At 40.8% G+C, this 25,807-nt stretch overlaps 1 protein-coding gene across 1 annotated transcript in view; it reads left to right on the forward strand.

Annotated features, from left to right (window-relative positions):
- The window catches only part of LOC135083721 (dedicator of cytokinesis protein 1), a 107,992-nt gene extending 82,617 nt beyond the window's left edge, over positions 1–25,375 (forward strand). Inside the window, exons 22-38 of the mRNA XM_063978445.1 lie at positions 1,103–1,255; positions 2,078–2,238; positions 4,644–4,786; positions 5,536–5,710; positions 7,485–7,733; positions 10,099–10,234; positions 11,577–11,720; positions 12,181–12,282; positions 13,122–13,286; positions 14,221–14,370; positions 17,739–17,851; positions 18,298–18,419; positions 18,834–18,887; positions 19,257–19,341; positions 20,273–20,437; positions 22,784–22,892; positions 24,043–25,375. Of these exons, the coding sequence (XP_063834515.1) occupies positions 1,103–1,255; positions 2,078–2,238; positions 4,644–4,786; positions 5,536–5,710; positions 7,485–7,733; positions 10,099–10,234; positions 11,577–11,720; positions 12,181–12,282; positions 13,122–13,286; positions 14,221–14,370; positions 17,739–17,851; positions 18,298–18,419; positions 18,834–18,887; positions 19,257–19,341; positions 20,273–20,437; positions 22,784–22,892; positions 24,043–24,290 (2,474 nt within the window). The 3' untranslated portion in view covers positions 24,291–25,375. The remainder of the gene's footprint in view (positions 1–1,102; positions 1,256–2,077; positions 2,239–4,643; positions 4,787–5,535; positions 5,711–7,484; positions 7,734–10,098; positions 10,235–11,576; positions 11,721–12,180; positions 12,283–13,121; positions 13,287–14,220; positions 14,371–17,738; positions 17,852–18,297; positions 18,420–18,833; positions 18,888–19,256; positions 19,342–20,272; positions 20,438–22,783; positions 22,893–24,042) is intronic.
- The last annotated feature ends 432 nt before the right edge of the window (positions 25,376–25,807 follow it).

The following is a 25,807-nucleotide window of genomic DNA, read 5'->3' on the forward strand; positions in this document are numbered from 1 at the left end:
GAAAACATGTTGGCATATTTAAAATAACTTCACAGGTTTCAATTATGTCGGTAGAGCTGGTTGCGATTTACAAAGCTCTCGAGTACGCTAAGAACACAAATCGTAAAAAAGTTGTAGTTTGCACAGATAGTAAGAGTGCGCTGCAGCATATTGCTCGGTGCGCCTCTGGCGTAAGAGGTGTACCGATAGCATATGACATACTGCAGCAAATCCACGAAAGCGTTGTAAATGGCAGGCCGCTGTACTTGCAATGGGTCCCCTCTCACATAGGTATTAAAGGTAACGAGGAGGCTGATCGACTGGCCAAAAGAGCAATATTAGATGGTATTGAGTTTCCAATTGATCCTTATTACTCTGAATTACTATCTAATTTCAAAAAACAACATCATAATAAGTGGAAGGAACACTTTAATGAAATATCTTTGTTTAAGGGCATTTGGTTTAGGACCATAGTAAGTGAGCCTCCTCGTATACCGTGGTTCACAAATGTAGATTTAAGTAGAAAAGTTATGGTACTTCTGTTCAGACTTCGTTCTGGGCACATTCCGTCTAACAAGTTTGCACATCTAATGAAAAAGTCTGACTCTCCAAACTGTTCAATTTGTAATACGGTAGAAGATGTGCAACACTTGCTGTCGGAGTGTGTTAAAAATCAAAGGGAGCGCCAATCCTTGATGAGTCAACTACATATCTCAGCATCTGATGTGGGGATTTTTCAAACTATTTTAGCTCAACCTACATCAGACGCTGCTAAACTTGTATGTAAAATGGTTTCGATGACTCATCAAGGAATATAATTAATAGTTTTTTTTAAGCTACTACTACATATACTTTAATATCTGATCCTTTTTGTATCTTGTTTCTTGTATCTTTATAAATTGTTAGGTTATGATGGGACTGACGTACATCTATGTAAAAGTCCCTAAATAAATAAAGAAAAAAAAAAAAAAAAAAAAAAAAATTTTTGTGAAAATGATCTCCATTCTTAGTGGGAATGGTTCAATGTTGGCAACACTTCTGAAATGTCAAAATTACGTCGAATTAAAAATCAGAGTATAGTTTTATGAGTTTTATCACATTATTTACTGAACCTTCGTTACAGGCGAGCACAAGCGCTCCTTCATCCCGTGCCTAGTCGGCCCGTTCTTGGAAGTGAGCTTCCTCCGAGACGAGGAGGTCCGCAACACGACAATACCGCTGTTCTTCGACATGATGCAGACGGAATATATGCACAGCGTGGCTAGCGGAGAGAATGGTAAGTGCTGACAATAAATTAAGTCTTTAAGTTATGTGGTTTTTACCCACCTTGCTATTTCCGTTACTAACCGTATTGCCGTTTGGCTAATGAGGGTTTTCGCGATTGAAAAATCCGCCAGATGGCAATACGTAGACGCGAGGTCCAAATGCTGCATGATTGGTTATTTTTGACATGACATTGACAGATATGTCAAAATCCACTTATCACGCAGCATTTGGACCTCGCGTCTACGTATTGCCATCTGGTGGATTTTTCAATCGCGAAAACCCTCATTGTCGCTTCATTTTTTTGTACTGATGCTGTACGAAAAACTAAAGACGCTTCCCAAAGTGTCTGGACCCCGCCTACGGCGTGCAACCGCCGACGTCTATCGTCTAAAAGATACCAGAACAGTACATTTATATAGCAAGCATTGTGACGTTATTTTCGGCCGACGGCGTTTAGACCATAGCCTAATGAAAATCGTTGAAAATAAAGAATGCGGGAGCGTCTGATCAACTTTAAGATATAGCAACCTCATCTCAAATGCTGTCCAGAACAATCAATAAATGCCATACTTAATATTATAAAGCTGAAGAGTTTGTTTGTTTGTTTACTTGAACGCGCTAATCTCCGGAACTACTGGTCCGATTTGAAAAATTCTTTCAGTGTTAGATAGCCCATTTATCGAGGAAGGCTATAGGCTATACAACATCACGCTACGATCAATAGGAGCAGAGCAATAATGAAAAATGTTGCGAAAACGGGTTTTCACGCGTACGAAGTCGCGGGCTCAGCTAGTATAATTATGTATTAAGATCGTATCTTTTTCTTCTACAGAAGGCCTCCTAAAAGACCTAGAGAGCGAGCTGATCGACAAGCTAGACGTCTTAGTCGAGAGTGGGCGTGGGGATTCCCAGTGGCGGGCTCGCTTCGTCTCGCTATGCGGCGCGCTGTGCGGCGCCGCCGCCGGCCCGCTGCGAGTAGCCGCTGCTGCCCTGGTAAGTTTAACAATTTAGAACAAGCCAGGTCGTCGTTTCAACCAAATGACGTCCACTGCTGGACAGAGGCCTTCCTCAAGAACTTCCAAAACCTGTCCTACGTTACTCGCATCCAGGTACCTCCCGCGACCATCACTAAGTCGTCGGTTTACCTAGTAGGGGACCTGACCACATTACGTCTTCCGGTCCATGGACGTCACTCGACAACTTTTCGACAATGCAGGTATTTGACTGCAATAAGACAGAGAGTGGCAGTCTAAGGTGACATACCTGCCATGTATATGTCTATTTATTTCAACCTTGAAGAAGCTCGGATTACTGTGTTCAGGAAAGACAGCAAGCAGCAATGGCGGAATCAAAAATTTCTAATATTATTACTGACAGCAGGATAAACATTTTAGTGAAAGTCATGCTCCGGTTACCTAAAACATTTGCAACCACGTAAACAAAATGCGCGCAAGCGTAATATGCTTTAACACAGTAGTTCCCAAACTTATTTAGTCTACTGCCCACTTTGAGAATAAATTATTTTTAGCGCCCCCCATTTTTGTAGTCAAGAGTCGAGCTCAGTCGATGTCTAAGAGTCCTCCTAGTAGATGACGCCTCCCAAGCCTCTACACAACGTCCCGATTTTTTTTCTGGGTCTCTTACCGCCCCCCTTTTAGCCTGCAGCGCCCACAAGGGGGCGTTATCGCCCACTTTGGGAAAGACTACTTTAACAGTTCGTTCGTTCGTTTCAGCCAAATGACGTCCACTGCTGGACAAAGGCCTCCTCCAAGGTTTTCCACAATGCACGGTCCTGCGCTTTAACAGTATTCGGACCTATTCATGGCCTAATATCCTGCATATCATCCCAATTCTTCTGCTCAACGGCGGCTAAAAACGAAGTAAAGATTATTTTCCAGAGAATACATTCTGACAAAGGTGACTGAGTTTCTTCCGCCACTTCTTCTCAGCACATAATGTTGTCCCGAAGTAGTGGTCGGGCAAGCTATATTTGAGACGTGAATAAGTTCCCTGGAAAGGGCCTGTGTACTGTATAAACTATTTCATTTCATGATGATCACTTGTTTCTAATAATACATTTATAATGTGCATCATCAATTTATAATAAACTAGCTTTATAATAAACTAGCTTTCCGCCCGCGGCTTCGCCCGCGTGGAATTTTGTCTGTCACAGAAAAACTTTATCGCGCGCGTCCCTGTTTCAAAAACCGGGATAAAAACTATCCTATGTTCTTTCCCGGGACTCAAACTATCTCTATGCCAAATTTCATCAAAATCGGTTGCGAGGTTTAAGCGGGAAAGCGTAACAGACAGACAGACAGACAGAGTTACTTTCGCATTTATAATATTAGTTGGGATTGCCAGATGATTTTAAAGAGTATAACTAAGTTTAAAACTGTACTGAAAAAATGGCTTATTGATAAATGTTTTTATAGTGTACAAGAATATTTAAATATAAATAAATTGTAATATTATAATAATATATAGTGTATACGCCTGAAAAGGTAGAACTAAGAGATGCCTGTAACCTATTTATAAGAACCCTTGTAACCTTTGTTCATCTATACTTATAATAAATCTGTAGAGAGGTCAATTCTGTACATAAAATATATTTTCAAAATAACTATCAGGGGGTGATTAGTGATCGATACTGATGCCAAAAATGCAATCAGTGAAATTTTTGTCTGTCTGTCTGTCTGTCTGTCTGTCTGTCTGTCTGTCTGTCTGTCTGTATGTTCCTTATAGAAACAAAAACTACTCGACGGATTTTAACGAAACTTGGTACAATTATTCTTCATACTCCTGGGCAGGTTATAGGATACTTAGGAATTCCCACGGGAACGGGAATCAGCGGGAAAATCCTTTTGTATGAAAAATCTAAACCGCTTAAGTTAGACGCTTGAAATTTGGCATGCAGGTACCTCAGTAAACTTAAAGCTTAGTTACAACAGGATATTGCAAAATTCCCACGGGAACGGGAGTTAGCGGGAAAAAACATTTGTATGAAAAATCTAAACCGCTTAAGTTAGACGCTTGAATTTTGGCATGCAGGTACCTTAGTAAACTTAAAGCTTAGTTGCAACAGGATATTGCAAAATTCCCACGGGAACGGGAGTTAGCGGGAAAAAACATTTGTATGAAAAATCTAAACCGCGTAAGATAGACGCTTGAAATTTGGCATGCAGGTACCTTAGTAAACTTAAAGCTTAGTTACAACAGGATATTGCAAAATTCCCACGGAAACGGGAGTTAGCGGGAAAAAACATTTGTATGAAAAAATCTGAACCGCGTAAGATAGATGAAGGGGGGGTAAAACGAGATCCACGCGTACGAAGTCGCGGGCGGCCGCTAGTACACAATAAAGACTTTACTTTACTTTACTTTGATAACTATTTCAGGTGGCGGCAGGAGCGCGTCAACTAGACACACTACTTCAGTACCGCGCGGCCGCTGTGCGTTCCGCCACGCCGCACCGAATGCACCTAACTACTAGGGTGCTGCACTTTTATGAGCAAATCGAGCGACCGCACATGTATATACGGTGAGTTATAGCTTTGATGTTTGTTTAAAAATAAAAGACTTCAATGGACAAAGACAAATTCCGTCCTCAAGAGATTTCCATAACGATTGGTCCTGTGATGCCCGTATTGAGGCCCCAATGGTGACCCTCACAAGATCCTCTGTCCACCGAGTAGGGTTTTTGCACTGTTAGTGAGTTTTATTATGAAACCGAAAACTGTCAAAGTCAGCGCCTATTATTTTTATATAATTTTTGGTTTTGTTGTCTGGTTCTTACAATAGCGTTCTTAAAAGTTCTCTGAAGTTTCCCATCTATCCATCTCGCTTACTCAAACTGGCATTACAGTTAATATGAACGAAAATTGTATTAGAAGAAGTCGTGTTATTGAAACGATTTACCAAATCGCTTTGTTCGGATAGAATGGACAATTTGACACCATTCTCCAATAATTCGAAATCACTTTTCTAAAAAGACACTTCATTCTGGTCTTAAAAACTTAATTAATTTTTAATAACCTGTAAATTACGATTTTTGGTCGCATTGTAATTGAAAAAAGTAGGTAGTATAATAAATTGAGTTGACAAAATAGTGCCGTCACTTGCTTGTAGTGCCATACAAAATCTATGGGAGAGTTTCGTTTTGACAGTTTTAAAAAGTACGTCAATTGATTGGTGGTGTCAACATGTCTATTTCATCTTAAGTTTTCGAAGGAAAACGAAAGAGGAAAGCGCGGTTATCCACAGCTTCTAGACTTCTATTTATATTCACAGATACGTGCACAAGCTAGCCAACATGCACCATTCCGCGGGCCAGTGGGCGGAAGCAGGGCTGGCGCTACGACTTCACGCCAAGCTGCTTTCCTGGACTCCCGAGCCGCTCCCACCGCGTCTGCGACACCCCTCGCCGCATACCGCGCCCGCTCACTCCACGCATAGGGAGCTTAAGGTACTGGGCGATAAGGGCTGTATTAGCTTGGTTGAGGATACTGATTCGGGCGCGTGACGTCACAGCGTCTGATGCCAGCGCGTCACAAGCTAAAGATCTCAGCCAATATCAATGTGCGCCCGCGTACTCCACCCATAGAGAGTGTAAGGTACATTAGACCGTAACGTGTAGGCGCTACGGACGATATTAGTGTGGCGGCTGCTGGCCACGCCTCGCCGCATACTGCGCCCGCGCATTCTACGCATAGAGAACTCAAGGTACTGTGAGATAAGGGCTATATTGGCTTGTGTCAATAGTTCTTTAGAAAACTGAGTTCCTCGATACCCCTCTGTCCATACTACGCTCGCGCACTTCATGAATAGAGAGCTTAAGGTACTTAGCGATAAGGGCGGTATTAGGTTGATAACATAGCAAGACTCTTCTTCGCGCTGCACCAAGCGCCCGCGCACGAGTTCAAGATACATTGCACCTTATTCTGTGGGTGCTACGGGTGATATTAGACTGACTAGATAGCAACGGATCCTGATTCAGGTGTGTGACGTCGTAAGGTTGCTTCCGACGCAACTTCTAAGTTGCAACGCTACACGCACAGGGAACTCAAAGTATCCAAAAACGCTGTGTAGAAGCTACGGGTATTAGGGTGCTTAGATAGCTAAAAATACTGATTCGGGCGCGTAACATCGTAGCGCTTGGTTCCTGGAGCTTAAGCTACCCTACATCGCTTTATGGGTTCTACAGGTGGTATTAGCTTGTGTCAATAGTTCTTTAGCACACTGAGTTCCTAGATACCCCTTTGACGCGTTTGCGGCACCCCTAGCCCCATACTGCGCTTGCGCATTCTACGCATAGGGAGCTTAAGGTACTGGGCGATAAGGGTGAAATTAGATTGATTAGATAAAGTCCGATCGCCAAGCAGATAGAATTTCGTCCAATAACCCCAAGCTACCTACTCCACTCATAGAGTGCTCAAGGTACATTGAACCGTACTGTGTGGTGGGTGAGACAAGAGTCCGAAGCCTAAATCATGTCGCGGTTTCCCGTCTCGACTTGTCTATGTCGTATGATCCGCTGCCTTAGCGCCTCAACGTTTGGTGCTACCGCGTTATAAGCTGGAGTGCTCTTCTTAATCTTGATTTTCACTGAGTGCAATGATGGCTAGACTCAGCACATGCTAGACAAAGCCTTGATTCCCAATACTACTACTACTATTTTTATTTATTTATATTAACCTGCCGGTTAATATAAATAAATGCCGCAACAAACTCAGTCACCACTGTCTGCCGACAGTGGTGACTGAGTTTGTTGCGGCGCTTCTTCTCAGCACTTGCCAAATGTTGGTCTCGAAGCGCTGGTAGGGTAAAAAGATTATGAGACATGTAGAGGCCCCTTAAGAGCAAAATGACGATTTGTAAGAACTATTTATTAGTCTAAACAAATAAAGAAATTTTGACTTTGACTTTGACCAATTTAATGTTATCATCATTTCAGCCATAGAACGTCCACTGCTGAACATAGGCCTCCCCCAATGACTTCCACATCGCACGGTTGGTAGTGGCCTGCATCCAGCGCCTTCCTGCTACCTTTATAAGGTCGTCGGTCCACCTTGTGGGTGGACGTCCAACGCTGCGTTTTCCGGTACGCGGCCTCCATTCCAGAACCTTGCTGCCCCATCGGCCGTCAGTTCTGCGTACTATGTGCCCTGCCCCTTTATTGTTAAGCAACTTTCAAAACTGTCTAATTTAGAACCTCGATTAATACTAACTGCTTCTTCCAGGAATACCTCTACCTCGAAATCGCCGAGCTCCTCAACCGAGGTCGGCAATGGGAGATCGCCGTCGAGATAGTCAAGGAGCTAGTCAGCGTGTACGAAGAAGAAGCCTTAGGCTACGGGCCGCTAGCAGAACTGCACGGGCAGTTGGCCGGGCTATACGGGTGCATGCTGCGCACACCGAGATACCACCCGGGGTACTTCCGAGTGGTGTACTACGGACGCGGCTTCCCCGAGCATCTGACGCAGCCGCATGTGAGTACAGCAGAATACTCATCAAAGTCTGGTCGCCGAGCAGGTAGAATTTTGTCCAATGACCCCAAGCAAGCGCTCGCACACTCACTGCGGGCGCCCGTCGCACAGTCGCGATAGCAATATAATTACGCGCGAGCGATAAGGATGGGTAGCTTGGGGTCATTGGACAAAATTCTACGTGCTCGGCAACCGGACTATAGTAGTTGTCGGGAATTTTACTGGCAGTAAAGTAAAAACCCCGACTACTCGACCCCTACAACTTAATCCCGACAATTCGACTACTGACGACTCCACTCCGACATTCGACTCCTGACGACCCTGGCCCAAAACTCAGCTTTAGTGTGAATGAAGAGGAGGCCTTATGCTACCATCCGGGATACTTCCGAGTGGTGTACTACGGACGCGGCTTCCCCGAGCATCTCACACAGCCGCACGTAAGTACCGCAAGCAACTTTACTGCTGACAACTCTATTAATGATGACTTGACCCCGACAACTCGACTCCTAAGGCCTCAGCCTCGAGTTTAGCGGGCAGCGGGGCGGGAGCGGCGGCGGGGCGGGAGCGGCAGGATCTTATGCGTAAAATCAAATAGACCGGTTCTCGAAAACAACGGCGCGGGAGCGGGCAACGAGCGGGCAGCGCACTCCTTCTTTTGCCCACAATAAATCGAGCGTTAGGAATAAATTTGAATCGAAATAAAATTGTCGCCGTTGTTCAGACATTTCGTTTGCGAATAAAAACAAATATCTCGACAACACAACCCCGAACTGTGATGTGCTGCCCTACCATTCACCAACTATCAAACCACATGTAATGCAATGCAATAAATGATTTGATTTGATTTGAAACACAACACTTCGCCGCTAAAGCGCCGCGCGAGCTGCCCGCTTGTTTCGAGAACGGGTCTGCGTTGCCCGCCCCGCTCCCGCGCCGCCGCCGCTCCCGCCCCGCTGCCCGATAAATTCGAGGCTGAGGCCTTAGGCCTCGGACACGTAACTCGACTCGACCCCTACAACTCCTGTCAACCCGAGCCTCTCTGACAACTTGACCCCGACTATTCAAACATAATAACAACTCACTATCTGACCCTAAAGTGAGTGTTACTGGTGCTCAATGCAACAACTTTGCCACATTACAAAATTATATTATTATTTGTATCTCTATTGTGGATTTTCACGGCACAGAGGCCGGTCGTTTTGGATGGCGTTTGTGGAGATACAGATATTTATAATAACTATGTAAGCCCTTTTAAGGCACTCATGGGTTCACCCCAACTTTCAAATCAAATCAAAATCCATTTATTTGCTATCGGTCATGTCTTCAATCACTATTGCAGCCTAAAAGTTCGCAACACGTCTTTGTTACAATTAAAATGAAGTTGTGTTTTCAATTTTTTGGCCACTTTACGGCCGGTTCACACATGTCTCCGTTTTACTGTTCCGTTTTATCGTGTACGTTTTTTTTCGTCGTGAACCGGCCGTTAGGTGTCACGAACTATTTGACACTGACTCAGTGGTAGGGTTTGGACGTGTAAAAGTGTTCCTACTGTAAGATGTGGTGTGGTAGTTCGAAGGAAAACGCCCGAAGATGGAACAACGTAATTTATTGCGATTCGAAAAGTTACACGGACACGGATAAAAAACTACTCGTATAGTAGTCGCGTGCGATGTCGCGCTCGGATGGTAGCAGACTGATTTTTAAATTTCAACGCGCACGGAGCAACATCGCTCGCGGATATAGATGACCCAAGCTGAACTGTCCCACCAAACTCAATGACAGGGGGGCGCTACCATCGTTCAACTATATGGTTTCCAACATGGCAAAAATCGGAACCAGCGATCCGGTATTGACGGTGGCGCCCCACTGTCAATGTCATCGATAGGACAGTTCACTATTTTGGAACTATACCCACATTTGGTACAATAAAAATATTCAAACCATACCGATACAAAATAACGAAATAACGATATGCATATCGAAATAAAAGTTATTTTAAAATTAACGTTATAAAGTGCGCGTCGTCAACACCTACTTTTATTTATGAACCAGCGATCCGGTATTGACGGTGGCGACCCACTGTCAATGTCATGCATAGGACAGTTCAGTATTTTGGAACTATAGTAAGATTTTGGCGCTGATCGCATAGTGATGGTGAACTACTAAAGATGGCGACAGCGGTTTGTTTGAATTGTTTGTCAGTGCCATCGGAATATAACGAAATTCTCCATTATCCGAATTTTGCGGATATATGTTGTCGACTCAAAATCGATATTTTTTTATGCTTTGTTATTCATATAAGGTTTCGATCCAGTCTACCGTACCCCTTGACGAAATTATTAATATAGAAATGCAATATCATCCTCAGGGCTTCGTGTACCGCGGCAACGAGTACGAGCAACTGGCGGAGTTCAAGGAGCGTTGTTTGGACGAGTGGCCTGATGCAGACGTGCTGATGAAGCTGGACCCGCCCGGCGATGACGTCGTGCACTCGGATGGACAGTGTATCCTTTCAAAGAGAGAATTCATGATTATTTGGTAGTGAATAAATTAGGCATAAATTAGACCGACGGCCGATGGGGCAGAAAGGTTCTGGAATGGAGGCCGCGTACCGGAAAACGCAGCGTGCGACGTCGACCCACAAGGTGGACCGACGACATCGTAAAGGTAGCAGGGAACGCAGGCCGCTACCAATCGACCAACATGGAAAGCATTGGGGGAGGCTTATGTTCAGCAGTGGACGTCCTATGGCTGAAATGATGATGATGATGAATAAATTAGGTGCAAAATGGAATATGTATAGGTTTTAAAAGATCATCATTGTTGGTATATCGTCCAGATATTATTATATGAAATAATGATACTAACTTTAAATGGAATAATTAACCATACCGTCACATGACAAAATATTACTATAGGAAGAATTAACAGTTTGGTTCTTCAAATCAACCTGATTGCGCCTGTTCTACAAGGAATTGGGATATTTCAGGTTTATGATCATGTGGATGGAATCAAGCAAAGGAATATGGCTTTCAAAAACCAGGCTTGAACAGTTAATAGTGATAACAAACTAGCATTAAAATTAAATGAAAATAATCGTTGCTTATATCCTACTAATCCTACTATGTATCTATACAGGGTGTTAGGTAAATGGGTATATGAGCCGACACTAGCCCATGTTAACATGGTCATATAAATGGTATGGTGAAGTCAGAAAATTGATATCTTCATTTTAATTATTTTAATTTTATAAAATTTATTTTATATGAAAATTAAAAAAAATAAAATGATGATATCAAATTTCTGACTTCACTATACCATTTATATGACCATGTTAACATGGGCTAGTGTCGGCTCATATACCCATTTACCTAACACCCTGTATATATAAAAATGAAACCCGATTTCCGTTGTCACGACATAACATGAAAACGGCTTGACCGATTTGGCTGATTTTTTTTGTAGTTTTCTATTACTCTGTACAAGGTTTTTACCGAAAAAAATATAAAGAAAATCTCTACGCTAAGGCGGTACGAAGTTCGCCGGGTCAGCTAGTAATATTATAAATGCGAAAGTTTGGATGTCTGGATGTCTAGATGTCTGGATGTTTGTTACTCTTTCACGCAAAAACTACTGAACGGATGTTGTTGAAACTTTACAGTATTATTGTTTATAACCCAGAATAACATATAGGCTATAATTTATGACGATATGTGACAAACGAAATTTCACGCGGTCGAAGCCGCGGGCAAAAGCTAGTTAGAAATAACTATACGTTATTATGGCATTACATTAACTTCTACTAACATTGTAATCAACAATCTCCTTAACCATAGTCACCTATAGACCTCCAAATCAACGCAGTGGAGCCAGTGACGAGCGACAAGCTGAAGCGTCTGTCCGGCAAGCCGGTGGCCGACCAGATACTTATGTATTATAAACATAATAATGTGGATAAGTTCGTGTTCTCCAGACCTTTCCATAGGCCGGGTGAGTAGCACTTTACTTACACAGGACTGCTGAAATAAGAAAAGAAACGCTACAAAGATATAAATACTATATTTGTCTCAAAACAGGTTACATGATAGCACAATGTACTGTTAGTGACCGGCAGATCTATTCTCACAAATAAAACACTGGATACTTAACTTTCAGATTATATTGCCTTATTTTGAAATACAATTTTATTACTTAGCTAGCTACTTAGCACAAAAGCGCGGGAAGTCATCCGGCGCGCGTCCTTTTTTCTCACGTTTCTAGTGTGACATTGACATTCTTTTAATGTCACTTTGACAGCAGCTCACCCTGTTACTCTGCCATAGCAAAATTATTATTGTTTTGCATTTAAAAGCACGACCTCTGCTTTCTAAAACTTGATGTCTTTTGAAACATGTTGACGAAGTTGGAAGGCTTTTCCTTGAATAACATAGTTTTTCTTTTTTTTTCACAGAAGAGTCACTGAATGGATCGTCTGACGACTTGTCTAGTCAAAACGAGTTCGCAACGAGATGGCTAGAAAGGACTGAACTCGAAATTAGTGATAAGTTACCTGGTAAGTTGTAAACGTTTTCAAAATCTGTGCGAGCATCAAACCACTAAGTCAGGTGGCCGCCTAATTATCTAATTTTGTCTAACGTGACTACGTGTAGGCCAAACCCTCCATTTGCCCCTAGTTATAGAAGGTCGTACAGTTTGAGATCTAATGACATGACGTTAGTGTGATAAACACGTATAGATGACCCACGCTGAACTGTCCCGCCAAACTCAATGACAGGGGGGCGCTACCATCGTTCAACTTTATGGTTTCCAACATGGCAAAAATCGGAACCAGCGATTCGGTATTGACGGTGGCGCCCCGCTGTCAATGTCATCGATAGGACAGTTCAGTATTTTGGAACTATAATAACACGGCAGGTAGTTGAGTTACTCAATGTACTGTCTTTGACAAGTGACGTCACACTGCACGCAATAACTGATGACATAAGACGTTTTACCCCGTAGTAAAGTGGTGCACGTATTGGGTGTCGCCAGTGGACGTCGGTCCGTGAGCCACTAAGGCGGCCGTTTAAATATTTATTTATTTATTTTAAACTTAAATGCACATAACACATTGTACATAAGGCGGACTTAATGCCTTTCGGCATTTTCCTCCAGTCAACCTTAGGTGAACCTTAATATTTCGTTTGTCTGTCATCAGGTCAAACGTGGGCTAAAGCTAAACTCATAGAGAATGTATGAAAGAATATTTCGCACTATGCCGGTACTCCATTCGCCTATCGTATATGTACTAAATGATCTGACGCTGGCGCGCGACGTCACACTGCAAGCAATAACCGACAACCTAACATCCTGATGACGTCACAATGCACATAACAACTTGGCACTTCTCAGGCATCCTCCGCTGGTTCCCCGTGGTGAAGCAGCGTACATACTGGGTGTCTCCAGTTGAAGCGGCGGTGGAAGCGCTGCGGGAATCCAACCGCGCTTTAAAAGCGCTGATACTAAGCGCCCGCGCACCGGATGCGCCGCTGCAGCCGCTTACTATGCGGCTGAATGGTGAGTGTGGCTCTTGCAATATATTTTATGTGGATTTTTTTCTGAGATGGTCAAAACAAATGTATAGTTCTTGCAACTCACGAAAGCGAGTGAGCTTTACTTGTGTGTATACGTGTACTATGTGCAACAGTGTTAACTGCCCATTGCCAGTCATGTCATCTCGTTCTATCGCAAAGAATCACCATTTGATGAGAGCGAGAGCAAAAACGGAAATGGATAGTTAACAGTGTGGCCGTGTGTACATGCACAACCATGTGTAATGTCAATCAAATCTTTTGAAAAACGAACAGTAGCGAGCCACCACACATGTAAAGCTTACTCTGGTCTTCGTGAATTGCAAAAACTATAACTGCAGTAAGTAGTGATCCTGCCTCTGGCGATATTGCGTGCTTATCATTTCCCGATCAAATAGAATCTCATTGCCATGTTTTAAGATCCAGAAATTAGCGCTTCATAACGTTTATAATGCTGAATATTACGTTATGAGTAGGAGTCCATTTATGAACTTTGGTTTGTTGTACAGAAAGAAAAAGAATCGTGGTCTATGACAAAGTCTAGTGAGGTCCTAATGCAATGAGCACCGCTAGTCACTTCACAATATGTAGGCCCCAGATCACTCTATAGATCTGAAATATTGTTTGCTTTACCACCATTTCTTTACAACATTATTGGAGTTATGATATCTCTTTCTCTCTTAATGAGGACTATCGTTTTAGCGCTCACCAGTTAGCGCCACTGTAGAGTAAGGTCCTGTCACTTGCTAGTAGCGAAAACAGTGGCACCAACTGGTGAGCGCTAAAGTGGTAGGAGGACTATCGCTTTTGCACTCATCAAGATGGCGCCACTGTAGAGTAAGGTCCTGTCAATCGCCAGGGGTGCCAACTGTTAAGTATAAAAACGATAGCCCTCATTGATCACTCATCTTTCCACGCAGGCATACTCGACCCGGCCGTGCAAGGCGGCATAGTGAACTACGAGCGCGCGTTCTTAACGCCTTCATATGAAGCGAGGCATCCTGAGCACGCTGAATTGCTGACCCAGCTCAAAGACCTCATCGCTGACCAGATACCACTGCTGAAGTTCGGTAAGTTATTACCTACGACTAGAGTGTGCTTTCCTGACGGACATTGTATGAGGCAAGACAATTCACATCCCGATCATGTGGACTGACATAGTTCAAGAACCGGATTGCTGACCAGATATAACAGTGGAAGTTCTCCAAGTTCCTTTTACAATCAGTAATATAGAGAACAATAGTGTCTAGACAAACCTCAAGAGGATTTAAGACACTATTTAAATCAAAGATGTAACGGCTAAATAATGTAATAATAAATAAAAATAAATAAAATAGTATGTTTATGGAATATTTCTACGGAAGTGGGCGTTAGTAGTCGCACCACAGTTTTCTGAAACTGTTATGGCTATTATCGTAGCGTCTTTCCATTCTATACATAGCCAGAACGCAAGGGTGTGAAACTAATCGAGTATAGTTTGGATATGACTTTTTTTACTAAGCTCCTCCAAACTATACACGACCAGTACGCATACGCTGCGTACTGCTCGCGTATACTTTGTAGTGACTTAGGTCAATTATCTTCCTCCAAAATATACATCGCCAGTACGCATACGGACTAATCATGTATGTATTGTAATAAGTGCGTGATTACAATTTATACGCGAGTAGTTGCATGCTAGTCATTTTGACTTATTGACCTCTCTTTCTATTACATACTAGCTTTCCGCCCGCGGCTTCGCTCGCGTGGAATTTTGTCTGTTACAGAAAAACAATATCGCGCGCGTATTTGCTCACCGTTTAAACCTACCCTGGACTACGACAAACATTTTAAAACCAAAATCAGCTCAATCGGCCCAGCCGTTCTCGAGTTTTAATCAGACTAACGAACATCAATTCATTTTTATTTATATAGATAGATTAATTCATATCTGCGTGTCTACTTTAAACATTGAATCATCTTACGACACGTGTCATTGTTTTGATAAAGGATTTTTTTGTGTTTCTTATTCTGCCATAGAAAAGATATTTGTTTTGGGGCTGATATTTCACCAATTGTAGGTATGGAAATATGTCAAAATGATTTTGTTCTTGAGATAAAAGTTAATAAATAAAATAAATAATAAATAAATATCCTTAGACATTTTACACTGCGCTTCTAGTCCCAAACTAAGCAAAGCTTGTACTATGGGTACTAGACAACGGATATAAACATAATTAAATACTTTTTTTTGTAAATACATACTTATCATACAAAGAAAACACCCAGTCCAATACAAACAAATATGTTCATGCACACAAATGTTTGTACTGTGCGGGAATCGAACCCGCTACCACTTCGAACCACTACACCAAACGGCCGACAATACAAACCTAGCATTTAAAGTCTCGCTGTAACACGGCGCGCCCTTTTATTTACTTCGAGCGACCAGCGCCGAGCCTGCCACTACGTCACAGCGAGATCTACGCGCGCGCGCAGCCGGTTTACCCTGCCCCGAGACCCCGCACGCCGCCGCGTACGTCACACGCGCTCATCGGCTGGCTATAAAAGGCGTGCGAGCCGGCCTAGCAGTCAGTTCGTCCGCGACGCTCCGCGCTTCCGTACCACGGAACACGATGCGCCCGCCGGATTGAACTCGCACACACCGCGATGGTAAGGTCTGCTTCCGTAACACGGAACTGACTGGACATCGCGTTGTATCGTCCCATGCACGCTTCCCGTGCCTACTAGATAGTTAATAGAAATAGTAACTGTTGTCTTGTAGTAGCTAAGTTAATTACGCTAATTAGAATTTGCTCATTGTTTACATTCATGCTTAGCTCAAATGCATAATCCAATCCTGGTTTTATGACTTAGATAATTATTCACGCTTCTTGCTATAAATTTATTAAGTGAATGCTATTGTACTAAATATGGCCCTAATGCATACGCCGATCCTAGTTTTATGCTTTGCACATGCTTTTGTTATGAACTTGATTAATTAGACGCAATTGTTTAGTTTTCAATTAAGTTTAGATCATATGCATAAACCGATCCTTGTTTTGTGTTCTAATTGAATTACTCACGCTTTTGTAATAAAGTTTATCAAGTAAATACAATTGTATAGCTTACTATTGGATCCGGCTCAAATGCATATACCGATCCTCATTTTTGCTTCAAATGTTAAAATGACGCTTTGCCATAAGATTCATTAATCAATGCAATTAGTACTGTCTTTATTAAGTATTGTTCATATGTACATGCCGATCCTAACTTTACTGTGATATTTTGTTTCTACCGACTACTAGCTCCGTAATTGAGAGGTTGTCTGTTTTGTTCGTGTAATTTAGTCATAGGTTGATTGGCAATAAACACGAGATAAAGCCCTATACAATTGGTTTTGGTCATTTCTCTCTGTAGGTTAGGTTCCCCTTCTATAAATTGGGCGTCACAACGTGGCGCCCTCTTATAAATTGGGCGTCCCAACGTGGCGCCCTCTTACATCGCATAATATTGTATTTAATGCACGTTGAACTTTCTTCTCTCACTCTCTCTCATATTAATTAAATTGTTATTTAATTTGAAATCTACTTAATCAATTTAATTTCAAAAACCACTTACAATAGTTTTAAAAATCTAGATTTATTATAGATTCAGTAAAATAATAATATTTTATGTAATAATATCAAATAAATGTAATTTTAATTATTATTTATAAATTAATTTTAATAAATTAATTTTATAGTTCCATATTTTACTGAATTTTACTAAATCAATATCAACTAAACACACTCTAGTCAAGTGTAAGTGGTGTAGTAGAAACTAATCGAGTATAGTTTGGAGATGACTTTTTTTACTAAGCTCCTCCAAACTATACACGATCAGTACGCAAAATTCGTGTATAGTTTGGAGTCACAGATTTACAAACAGGCACTCCGAAATATACACGAGCAGTTTCCTATGGGTGACGGTAAAGACGCATTATCGTACATGCTTTTTCATGTACAAATTTTCTGGTTTCCAATAAATAAATTTTGAATTTTGAATCCGTTCATGATCTTATAGGTCTGTGCCTAAGCTTAACTCAGTCACTCAGTGCTTGAGTAATGGGAGTGGCATTGGAGAGGTGATATTGACACATTATAACGTGACAGAGCATACGAATCTAAAGTCTCGCTGCGATAGACCTATAAAACAAATCGAATGGTAATTGACTTCATATTTTCAATTGAACTAATAGAAAGAGAAAGACAGAGGTAGTGCTCAGCCATTTTTATTTATTACCTACTTTAATAGAATTTCATTATTCATTATCACTGCATGCGTTTTTTAAAAGCAACTTTCTGTTGATGATTTGAAACCCTATTTGGGTTTGACGTCTAAAATAAAGATTATTTTTCTGTATTATCTCCTACTATTGTCAACTTCCCTACTCAATGAACTGCCTTAACTCCAACAGGCCTGGAAGTGCACGGCGCGCGAGTGCCGGCGAGCATGGAAGCCTTACACTCGCACATGTCGTCGCAGTTCAAGCGCGTGCAACAACACGTGCACCAGCGGTATGGACGGAAGGTATGTTCATCATTGTTCTGTCTGGCTTTTGTCTTCATAGGGCTCTTTTAAATTAGACGTTTTGAGTTTCTAATTCCGCAAACAGTTCCGCAATACGGACGACTAATGTCTACTCAAAACTTCGCAGTAAAGAGGCGCTGTGGTCAGTTTTGTTTCTTGTATATAATTTTGATTTGGCTTCCTAGGCCATTTGCGAGGCATTTATACACGTCTCAGTTTTTTAAAATAGGCATACATTTTTTATGTATAAATAATATTATTTACTGACTTAAAACTTGAGAATGTTTTGGCCATAATTTCTTATTCCAAAAAAAAAAAACGGGGGTGTTCTTCATAATATAGTTTTTGAAATAGCTTTTCTTAACTGGTGCAATTTTAAGGAACTGAAAATAATAGCTTAAAACTTCGTTGATTTCTAAAAACTTATTTATTCATCATCATCGTAGATGGCGGACTTCGAACCCGAGACCCCGGAGGTTCAGCTGAGAACGATGAGGGACAGTCTTCCCTCGGACGCTGGCAATACCACCAATAACCGCATCTCTGACATCTCCACGGGGACTAACGAGTGAGTATGACAAAATAGAGCATAATTTAATACCAAAAAAAAAAAGTTAAGATGCTAAAGCCTGGTCCGTGAGCACGTAGAATTTTGTCCAATGACCCCAAGCTACCCATCCTTATCGCTCGCGCGTAATTATATTGCTGTCGCGACTGTGCGACGGGCGCCCGCAGTGAGTGACAAAATTCTACGTGCTCACGGACCAGGCTTTAGACCAATTTATTCCTCAGTTTAGTTTTATAAGTAAAGGCAGAAACATCAAAATCCACGGTTCTTTTCGTTCTGACGACTGCACTTCTAAGTATCGACACTTTCAATCACAACGTTATCGTTATAAATGACATTATTTGTTTATCAGACATTTGTAGAGACCTTTTTTTAGTCTCAATGTTAATTTAAATATATTTACTTCTGTTTCAGATCGTCGAGGTCGAAATTTTTCAGCTTTAATAGTGCAATAAATCCACTAGCAAGGTATTTATTATTTAAAATAATATTATTTTAAACACTAGTTCCTCTAAGGCTGTTTGCATCGGCTGTAGTAAACGTTTTGGCTATTACGCTGGTCGGTCAATAGTTTTGAGCCGACTATCTTTGGGCTATCACAAAGAAAGAAAAAGCCTATGCTTTTTTGTTTCAAATATTTAAAGTGATGAAAGTAACATTCCTCTCGGTTTTTATGTGATAACTAAATTAAAAAAAGTTAAAATGTTACTACAATTTTTAAACAGACCGACCTAGATAAAAGCTAGCCTTAAGTTCTTAGTTTACGTATAATTTTCGATTTTAATTAGATAAATTAAATAAATAAATTAGATAACTGACAAGAAATATTTTTTATAGTAGGAACAGCAGCGGCGGAGGCTACCTGAACTTCGGCACGCTACAGAGCACACCAAAGAGAAGGGACAAGCGAAAAGGGAGAAAGGTTAGTTGAATATTTTTTTATGTACAGTCGTTTTTTTATGTAGTGTATCGCATATCAGACTACATATTTTATTTACAAAATTGCACCTATTACAACTATAAAATAATTTTCGTGGCCTGTATAATTTACGTCCAAATCAAAAGTGACAAAGCAAGTACAATCAGCATCGTGGCTACCGCATTTTGTTAATTGATTACTTGAAATAATACTGTAACATTTTCAATTTATTGCTGTTGGTTTGTATAAATAAATAAATTATATAGGCAGAATGCACCGTATAGAAAATGAATGAAATGGAGATATACCCAATAAGTAACTGTACAGTTTTTGTGCAATACCACATAAAAATAGAAGACATCTTTAGTTTCGTCAATATTGTCTGAATTTCTTATTTCTCAGTTCTATACTATCCCACATTGTTGCAAACTTATTAAATTGCATTTTGATATCTACAAACATATAAATAAGTCACATTTCCACATGTACAATCAACAGCAAAAGTCGATGATCAAAATTAAAATTTAATACTGAACAATATTAGCGTTAAAACTATTCAGCGTTGAAGTGATTTTAAGGTATGTGATTGTAAAACGTACCTAAGATTAGCTACTGACGATAAGTATTACTTATGACTATAATTCGTATATTTTAAAGACTGTAAACCCTTGAAAAGGAGGCTGACAATAGTGACTGAGTTTCTTGCGCTGCTTCTTCTCAGCACTGGCCCATTTATTGTCCCGAAGCAATGGTAGGGTTAATATTGGGACGTGTAAAAGTGCTTTTTAAAAGCCGATTTGCAAAAATAAATGAGTTTTACTGATATTGAATTTCTGATCCAATATTGAAGTGCGAAATTCACCCACTTTTGCTGTTAATTGTACTTATATAAATACACTTACGCACCGGCACTCACGCACTTAACCGCATGCAGAGCGAAGTCGGCGCAAGCGGCAGCCAGTGGTACACGTCATCAACTCCCAACGGAACCCCTTCGGCCGTCAACAACAACGTCACAACAACAACAACAAACAACAACAACCAGGAACAAACAACCTCCGCGTCGCCTCTGCGTGAGCTCAGGCAGGAGGTACGTACTGTAAGTAGAACGTAGATCAGTTTTTGGTGGTGTGACTAACATTTGTTTTGGAGGTATGTAAATACTATCTTCGTACAGACCCCTTGGGTAATAGACAGTTTGACACCATACCCCAATAATTCAAAACCACAACTGTTTTAAAAAGACCCTTAATTGTGGTCTTAAAAACTTAATTAATTTTAAATTACCTGTAAATTACGAATTTTGTTCGCATTGTAATTGAAAAAAGTAGTTTAATTGAGTTGAAAAAATAGTGACGTCACTTGCTTGTAGTGCCATACTAAATCTATGGGAGTTTCGTTTTGACAGTTTTAAAAAGTACGTCAATTGATTGGTGGTGTCAACATGTCTATTTTGACTGCCAGGGTAACTTTTTTCACTGTTCAAAGTTTAACTGAATCTCGGGTAACTTTGAATTTATGTAAAACTAGTAAAAGTGACTAAAATAGTAAGACACGGGTCTTAACGCGAAGTTTATTAATGAGTTACATTAATGTACTCACGGCTTGACGTTTCGGCTGCTATGCTGCTGAGTACATAATGTAACTCATTAATAAACGTCGCGTTAAGACCCGTGTCTTACTATTTTAGTTGAAATGGATCGCGAAAGCTTAAAATCTTATAATAAAACCCCCAGTGACCCCAGGTGACTGTAGCCTTTTTGTTTTGTAGTTTTTCGAACAGTTGTTTTTTCTGATTACCTAATTCCCTTGTGAGTCTATGGTAGATTAACTTTGATGGGACTAACTTAATCTTCAGTAAAATGTGTTGTATCTTTTTCCTGAACTAACTTATACTTCACTGCTTGGAGTTTATTGGCGTTTAATTAAATTAGGTATGATGTTACACAGTTATACCTAACGGAGAAAATTCTACCCTGAAGCGATGACAAAGTAATTAATCATTTGTTAGATAGACAATCCTATTTTTAGAGATATTTCATTATATTCCTTGCAGTGAAGTGCTTGTTTATCCCTAAGGAAAAGTATGTGTATGTATGGTTTGGTGTGTGATGTGTGTCTTAAAACAAGAATCAAACACAAAGGGATTATACATAGGTACTTTTTGTACATTGATCCCGTACCATAATGATTTCAATCACGTCCAATTCCACTGCATGCGATAATGATTGTTTTTTACAATTAATTCCCATGATGCATTATGAAACGAGCACGTTAAAGTGACGTCACCACACACGTTTCATGAAACATGCACGTGTCGTGACGTCACAGCACCCGCACGTTGTTAACGCATGTCTCACGCAGGGCGGCACGCTCGCACGTCGCCGGACGCGGAAGCGGTAGCGGGCGCGGGTATGGACACATTTCATAGCGGCTGGCTTACTGCGCTCAACGATTCAATATATCCGCTATATCTGGCTCTATTGTTCAATATGATCAGAGAGAGATGCATGGACTTGAATACAAGGGGCTTTATTGAATAGGCGTTAAAATTTCTAAATATTTAATTAAGCATAATATCATTTATTTCAAGAATATAGTTACAAATTATCATGTTAATGAGGAAGTAAAAGTCGCTTGCAAATAATTGTAATTAGAATTAATCTGAAAAAAAACAAAAAAAAAATGTGTAAATCACAACCATCTGATTTGATGACGTTATCAATCCAGGGTGTCAGCTACGTCCAAACCAAAAATAATCAAAATCTGTCTAATAGTTTTTGAGTTATAAATAATGTGACGAATTGAATCTGTGAGTGAAAGAGAACAATAGAGCAGATATCGTTGGAAAAGAAATCGTTTGCTGATCAAGCTATGGCTGCTTCGCGCTCAAATCGAATCTATATTTTTATGCGCGCTGAAACATTAATGAAAATCTTTGTTTTAGGTTTTTGCTATGACGCTTTAAAAATCAATTATTAGCTTAGTAATGGAATATTCATCAAAGTTACGACTATAGGAGTCGTTTTATTATTTAAACACAAATGAACGTTTTGACTGACATATTTTACTCTGCCGCTCCGCTACCGCTTATATCTTATACTAAACATAAAAATGTAAAACAATACCCTTGTTGTCAAATCAACAATTAGACTTCAATACGTCCCTCGCATGACTAACTATCTTATCTCAGTCTTTTGGCGATTTGAGTAAGGACTACACATTTTTTCCTGTTTCCATTGTCTACGATTTTCTCTAATTCACGTATCTGTATGTACATTGGTTCTCAACTTATAGACACGTGTGTAGCTAACGTATCTAAACAATAACTTGAAAAACTGACAACCCGTGGTTTTGAGAAAGTGGCAAAATTGAGATAGGAGAGTTAGTCATGTAAGGGACGAATATTGATTTACAAATGTCTTGAATAATATAAACTTTACAGCTGGTCACTGAGAGGCCTCTCCGAGCGGACGTGGAGCGAGAGAGACGGCTGTCGCAACGCACCAGTCTGCTGACCTCTTCCGCGCCGCCTTCCAATAGGGATTCCATGGGTGAGTGTTAGGGTTTTCGATACCGGTTGCAAAGTTCCATAGTTACTAAAGCCTGGTCCGTGAGCACGTAGAATCCCGTCCAATGACCCCAAGCTACCCATCCTTATCGCTCGCGCGTAATTATGTTGCTGTCGCGACTGTGCGACGCGCGCCCGCAGTGAGTGTGCGAGCGCGACAGCAACATAATTACGTGCGAGCGACAAGGATAGGCAGCTTGGGGTCATTGGACGGGATTCTACGTGCTCACGGACCAGGCTTTACCCGTTCGCGATAAGTTTTCCGGTCCGTGGAATGCGCGTCCCTTCCCTCAACCGCGATTAAACGCAATTCGTTAGTGATTAAACGCAATTATGTGTCTTATTTTACGCAAATACACAATTTTTATCAATAACTAGCTTTCCGCCCGCGGCTTCGCCCGCGTGGAATTTTGTCTGTCACAGAAAAACAATATCACGCGCGTATTTGCTCACCGTTTAGACCTACCCTGGACTACGACAAACATTTTAAAACCAAAATCAGCTCAATCGGCCCAGCCGTTCTCGAGTTTTGATCAGACTAACGAACATCAATTCATTTTTATTTATATAGATAATAAATAAAAAATGTTTTGAATATAGTTTGTCATAGTTAAAGACGCTTTCCTTCGAGTTACGTCATATCGCCAGCGGCAAACTTAAAGCGAACGGATAGTATGTGCAGTGCAGAATTTGTGTCAGCTATGCGAGCTGAGCTAAATTAAGTTAGCTCTTGATGTACAACCTGCATAATAGTAGAGTACATACATTTGATAGCCGCCTTGCCTGGTAATTCGCATAATGTTATGCCAGTGGTTGCAGGTTTTACCTCCGCATAAGTTGTATTCTTCTGGAAGTCTGTGTATGTAAGGAAAATATTTAAGATCCAGTGGACAGGCATATTCTGGGCAAGCTCACTCTATCATACATCGCATCTGCATAAAATATTTTTGTACGTTGGCTCTCACAAGCTCTGCCTATATCGAGTCTATATGGCGCCGTGTAAAATCCAAAGTCGACATCTGCTTAAATAACAGAGTGTGCATACTCTGATAAACAGTAAAAAGAAGAATGCCCAGTGCTTTATAATTTGACGGTCTTTTATAACAGTTTATAATCAAACGGCAATCTTACAGGCACAACAGATTCAAATCAAGACGACGAGGAGCCTCCACCACTACCAGAAAAGCTCTCCCACCGCAGCATGGAATTAGACGAAACTAACAACAACACAGCTGTCTTACCCCCGAGAAACAACTACGACACAGTATGGACCCCTCGGGGGTCCTTTCTATACAATTCCCTGGCTATGAGAAGAAATACTGGTTCTGATAAACCCCCCACGCCCCCGCCTAAGAAGAAAAACGCGCAGAATAACACGTAGGCAATGTAAGTTTAAAATGTTTCCATTTATTTATTAAATTCGACCCCTTGGGAGCCATTTGTGAACTTGATAGATACAAGGCGAAATATAGGCGCCAAATTATTGTCTATGGGAGAAAGCATAAATTCGAAAGGGAATTAAAAAACGTGTCACTTGTATACAAATCCAAACTTAAATCATTAAAAAAAAATATTACTACAAATATTTAATCCCATCGATTTTGTGCGTGTAGTCAATACAAGTGTGGTAAGTTGATTATAACCATAGAGATATAGAGAGATGCCAACTCACACACAAAAAGTAATCAAAATATGTGCTCATTATCCACTGCGGTATCAGTACTCAACGTTCCAGTAATATTTAGTACTACGCAAGCAATGTAAACTGTTAACATTATGACGTCGCTGCTGTCATCATTGCTGTCACGAGCAATGTGTTCTGTTTTTGGGCATATTGCTGCGACACCGGCCACGCCCCCTTGTCACATCTCCCTTTAGTTTCTGTGATCTGTGGCTATTACAGTATGGTGTGTACATTAAAATATCCTAAAAGAGTGATGAAAAGCAATGACGTGAGCAAAAAGAGTATTATAAAACATACTAGCTTTCCGCCCGCGGCTTCGCCCGCGTGGAATTTTGTCTGTCACAGAAAAACTTTATCGCGCGCGTCCCTGTTTCAAAAACCGGGATAAAAACTATCCTATGTTCTTTCCCGGGACTCAAACTATCTCTATGCCAAATTTCATCAAAATCGGTTGCGAGGTTTAAGCGGGAAAGCGTAACAGACAGACAGACAGACAGACAGACAGACAGACAGAGTTACTTTCGCATCCCAACTAATATTATAAATGCGAAAGTAACTCTGTCTGTCTGTCTGTCTGTCTGTCTGTCTGTCTGTCTGTCTGTCTGTCTGTTACGCTTTCCCGCTTAAACCTCGCAACCGATTTTGATGAAATTTGGCATAGAGATAGTTTGAGTCCCGGGAAAGAACATAGGATAGTTTTTATCCCGGTTTTTGAAACAGGGACGCGCGCGATAAAGTTTTTCTGTGACAGACAAAATTCCACGCGGGCGAAGCCGCGGGCGGAAAGCTAGTTTATAATATTAGTTGGGATGTGCACGCTCAAATGCTGTAAATGGTAGAACATAGACTTATCGCGCGTATCATTAATTTACAAATACTTGAAAATCACATTATAAATAATGAGCGGTGCTGCTTACCTCTAATGACAAAACAATTCAATTACATTCTTCTGAAGGTCTGTAATAAATTGATTCATCACAAAATATTTATTACAGGAACTAAATTATTTTATTGTTGATGTAATGAAGCAACTAACAGATTTTATTGTTTGTTGTCTATTTCCCCTTTTCTAAAATATCCTTATTACTTATTAGCTTAGGCAAAATGCCATATTATGTACCCACCATTTACGTATTGTACTTACCAATGTTCACAATAGTGAGAAAAAGTGTACCAATAGAAAAAAGTGTACCAATAGAAAAAGCGGTTGAAAA

Source organism: Ostrinia nubilalis, chromosome 24 (assembly GCF_963855985.1).
Source record: "Ostrinia nubilalis chromosome 24, ilOstNubi1.1, whole genome shotgun sequence".
Taxonomy (NCBI): Eukaryota; Metazoa; Arthropoda; class Insecta; order Lepidoptera; family Crambidae; genus Ostrinia; species Ostrinia nubilalis.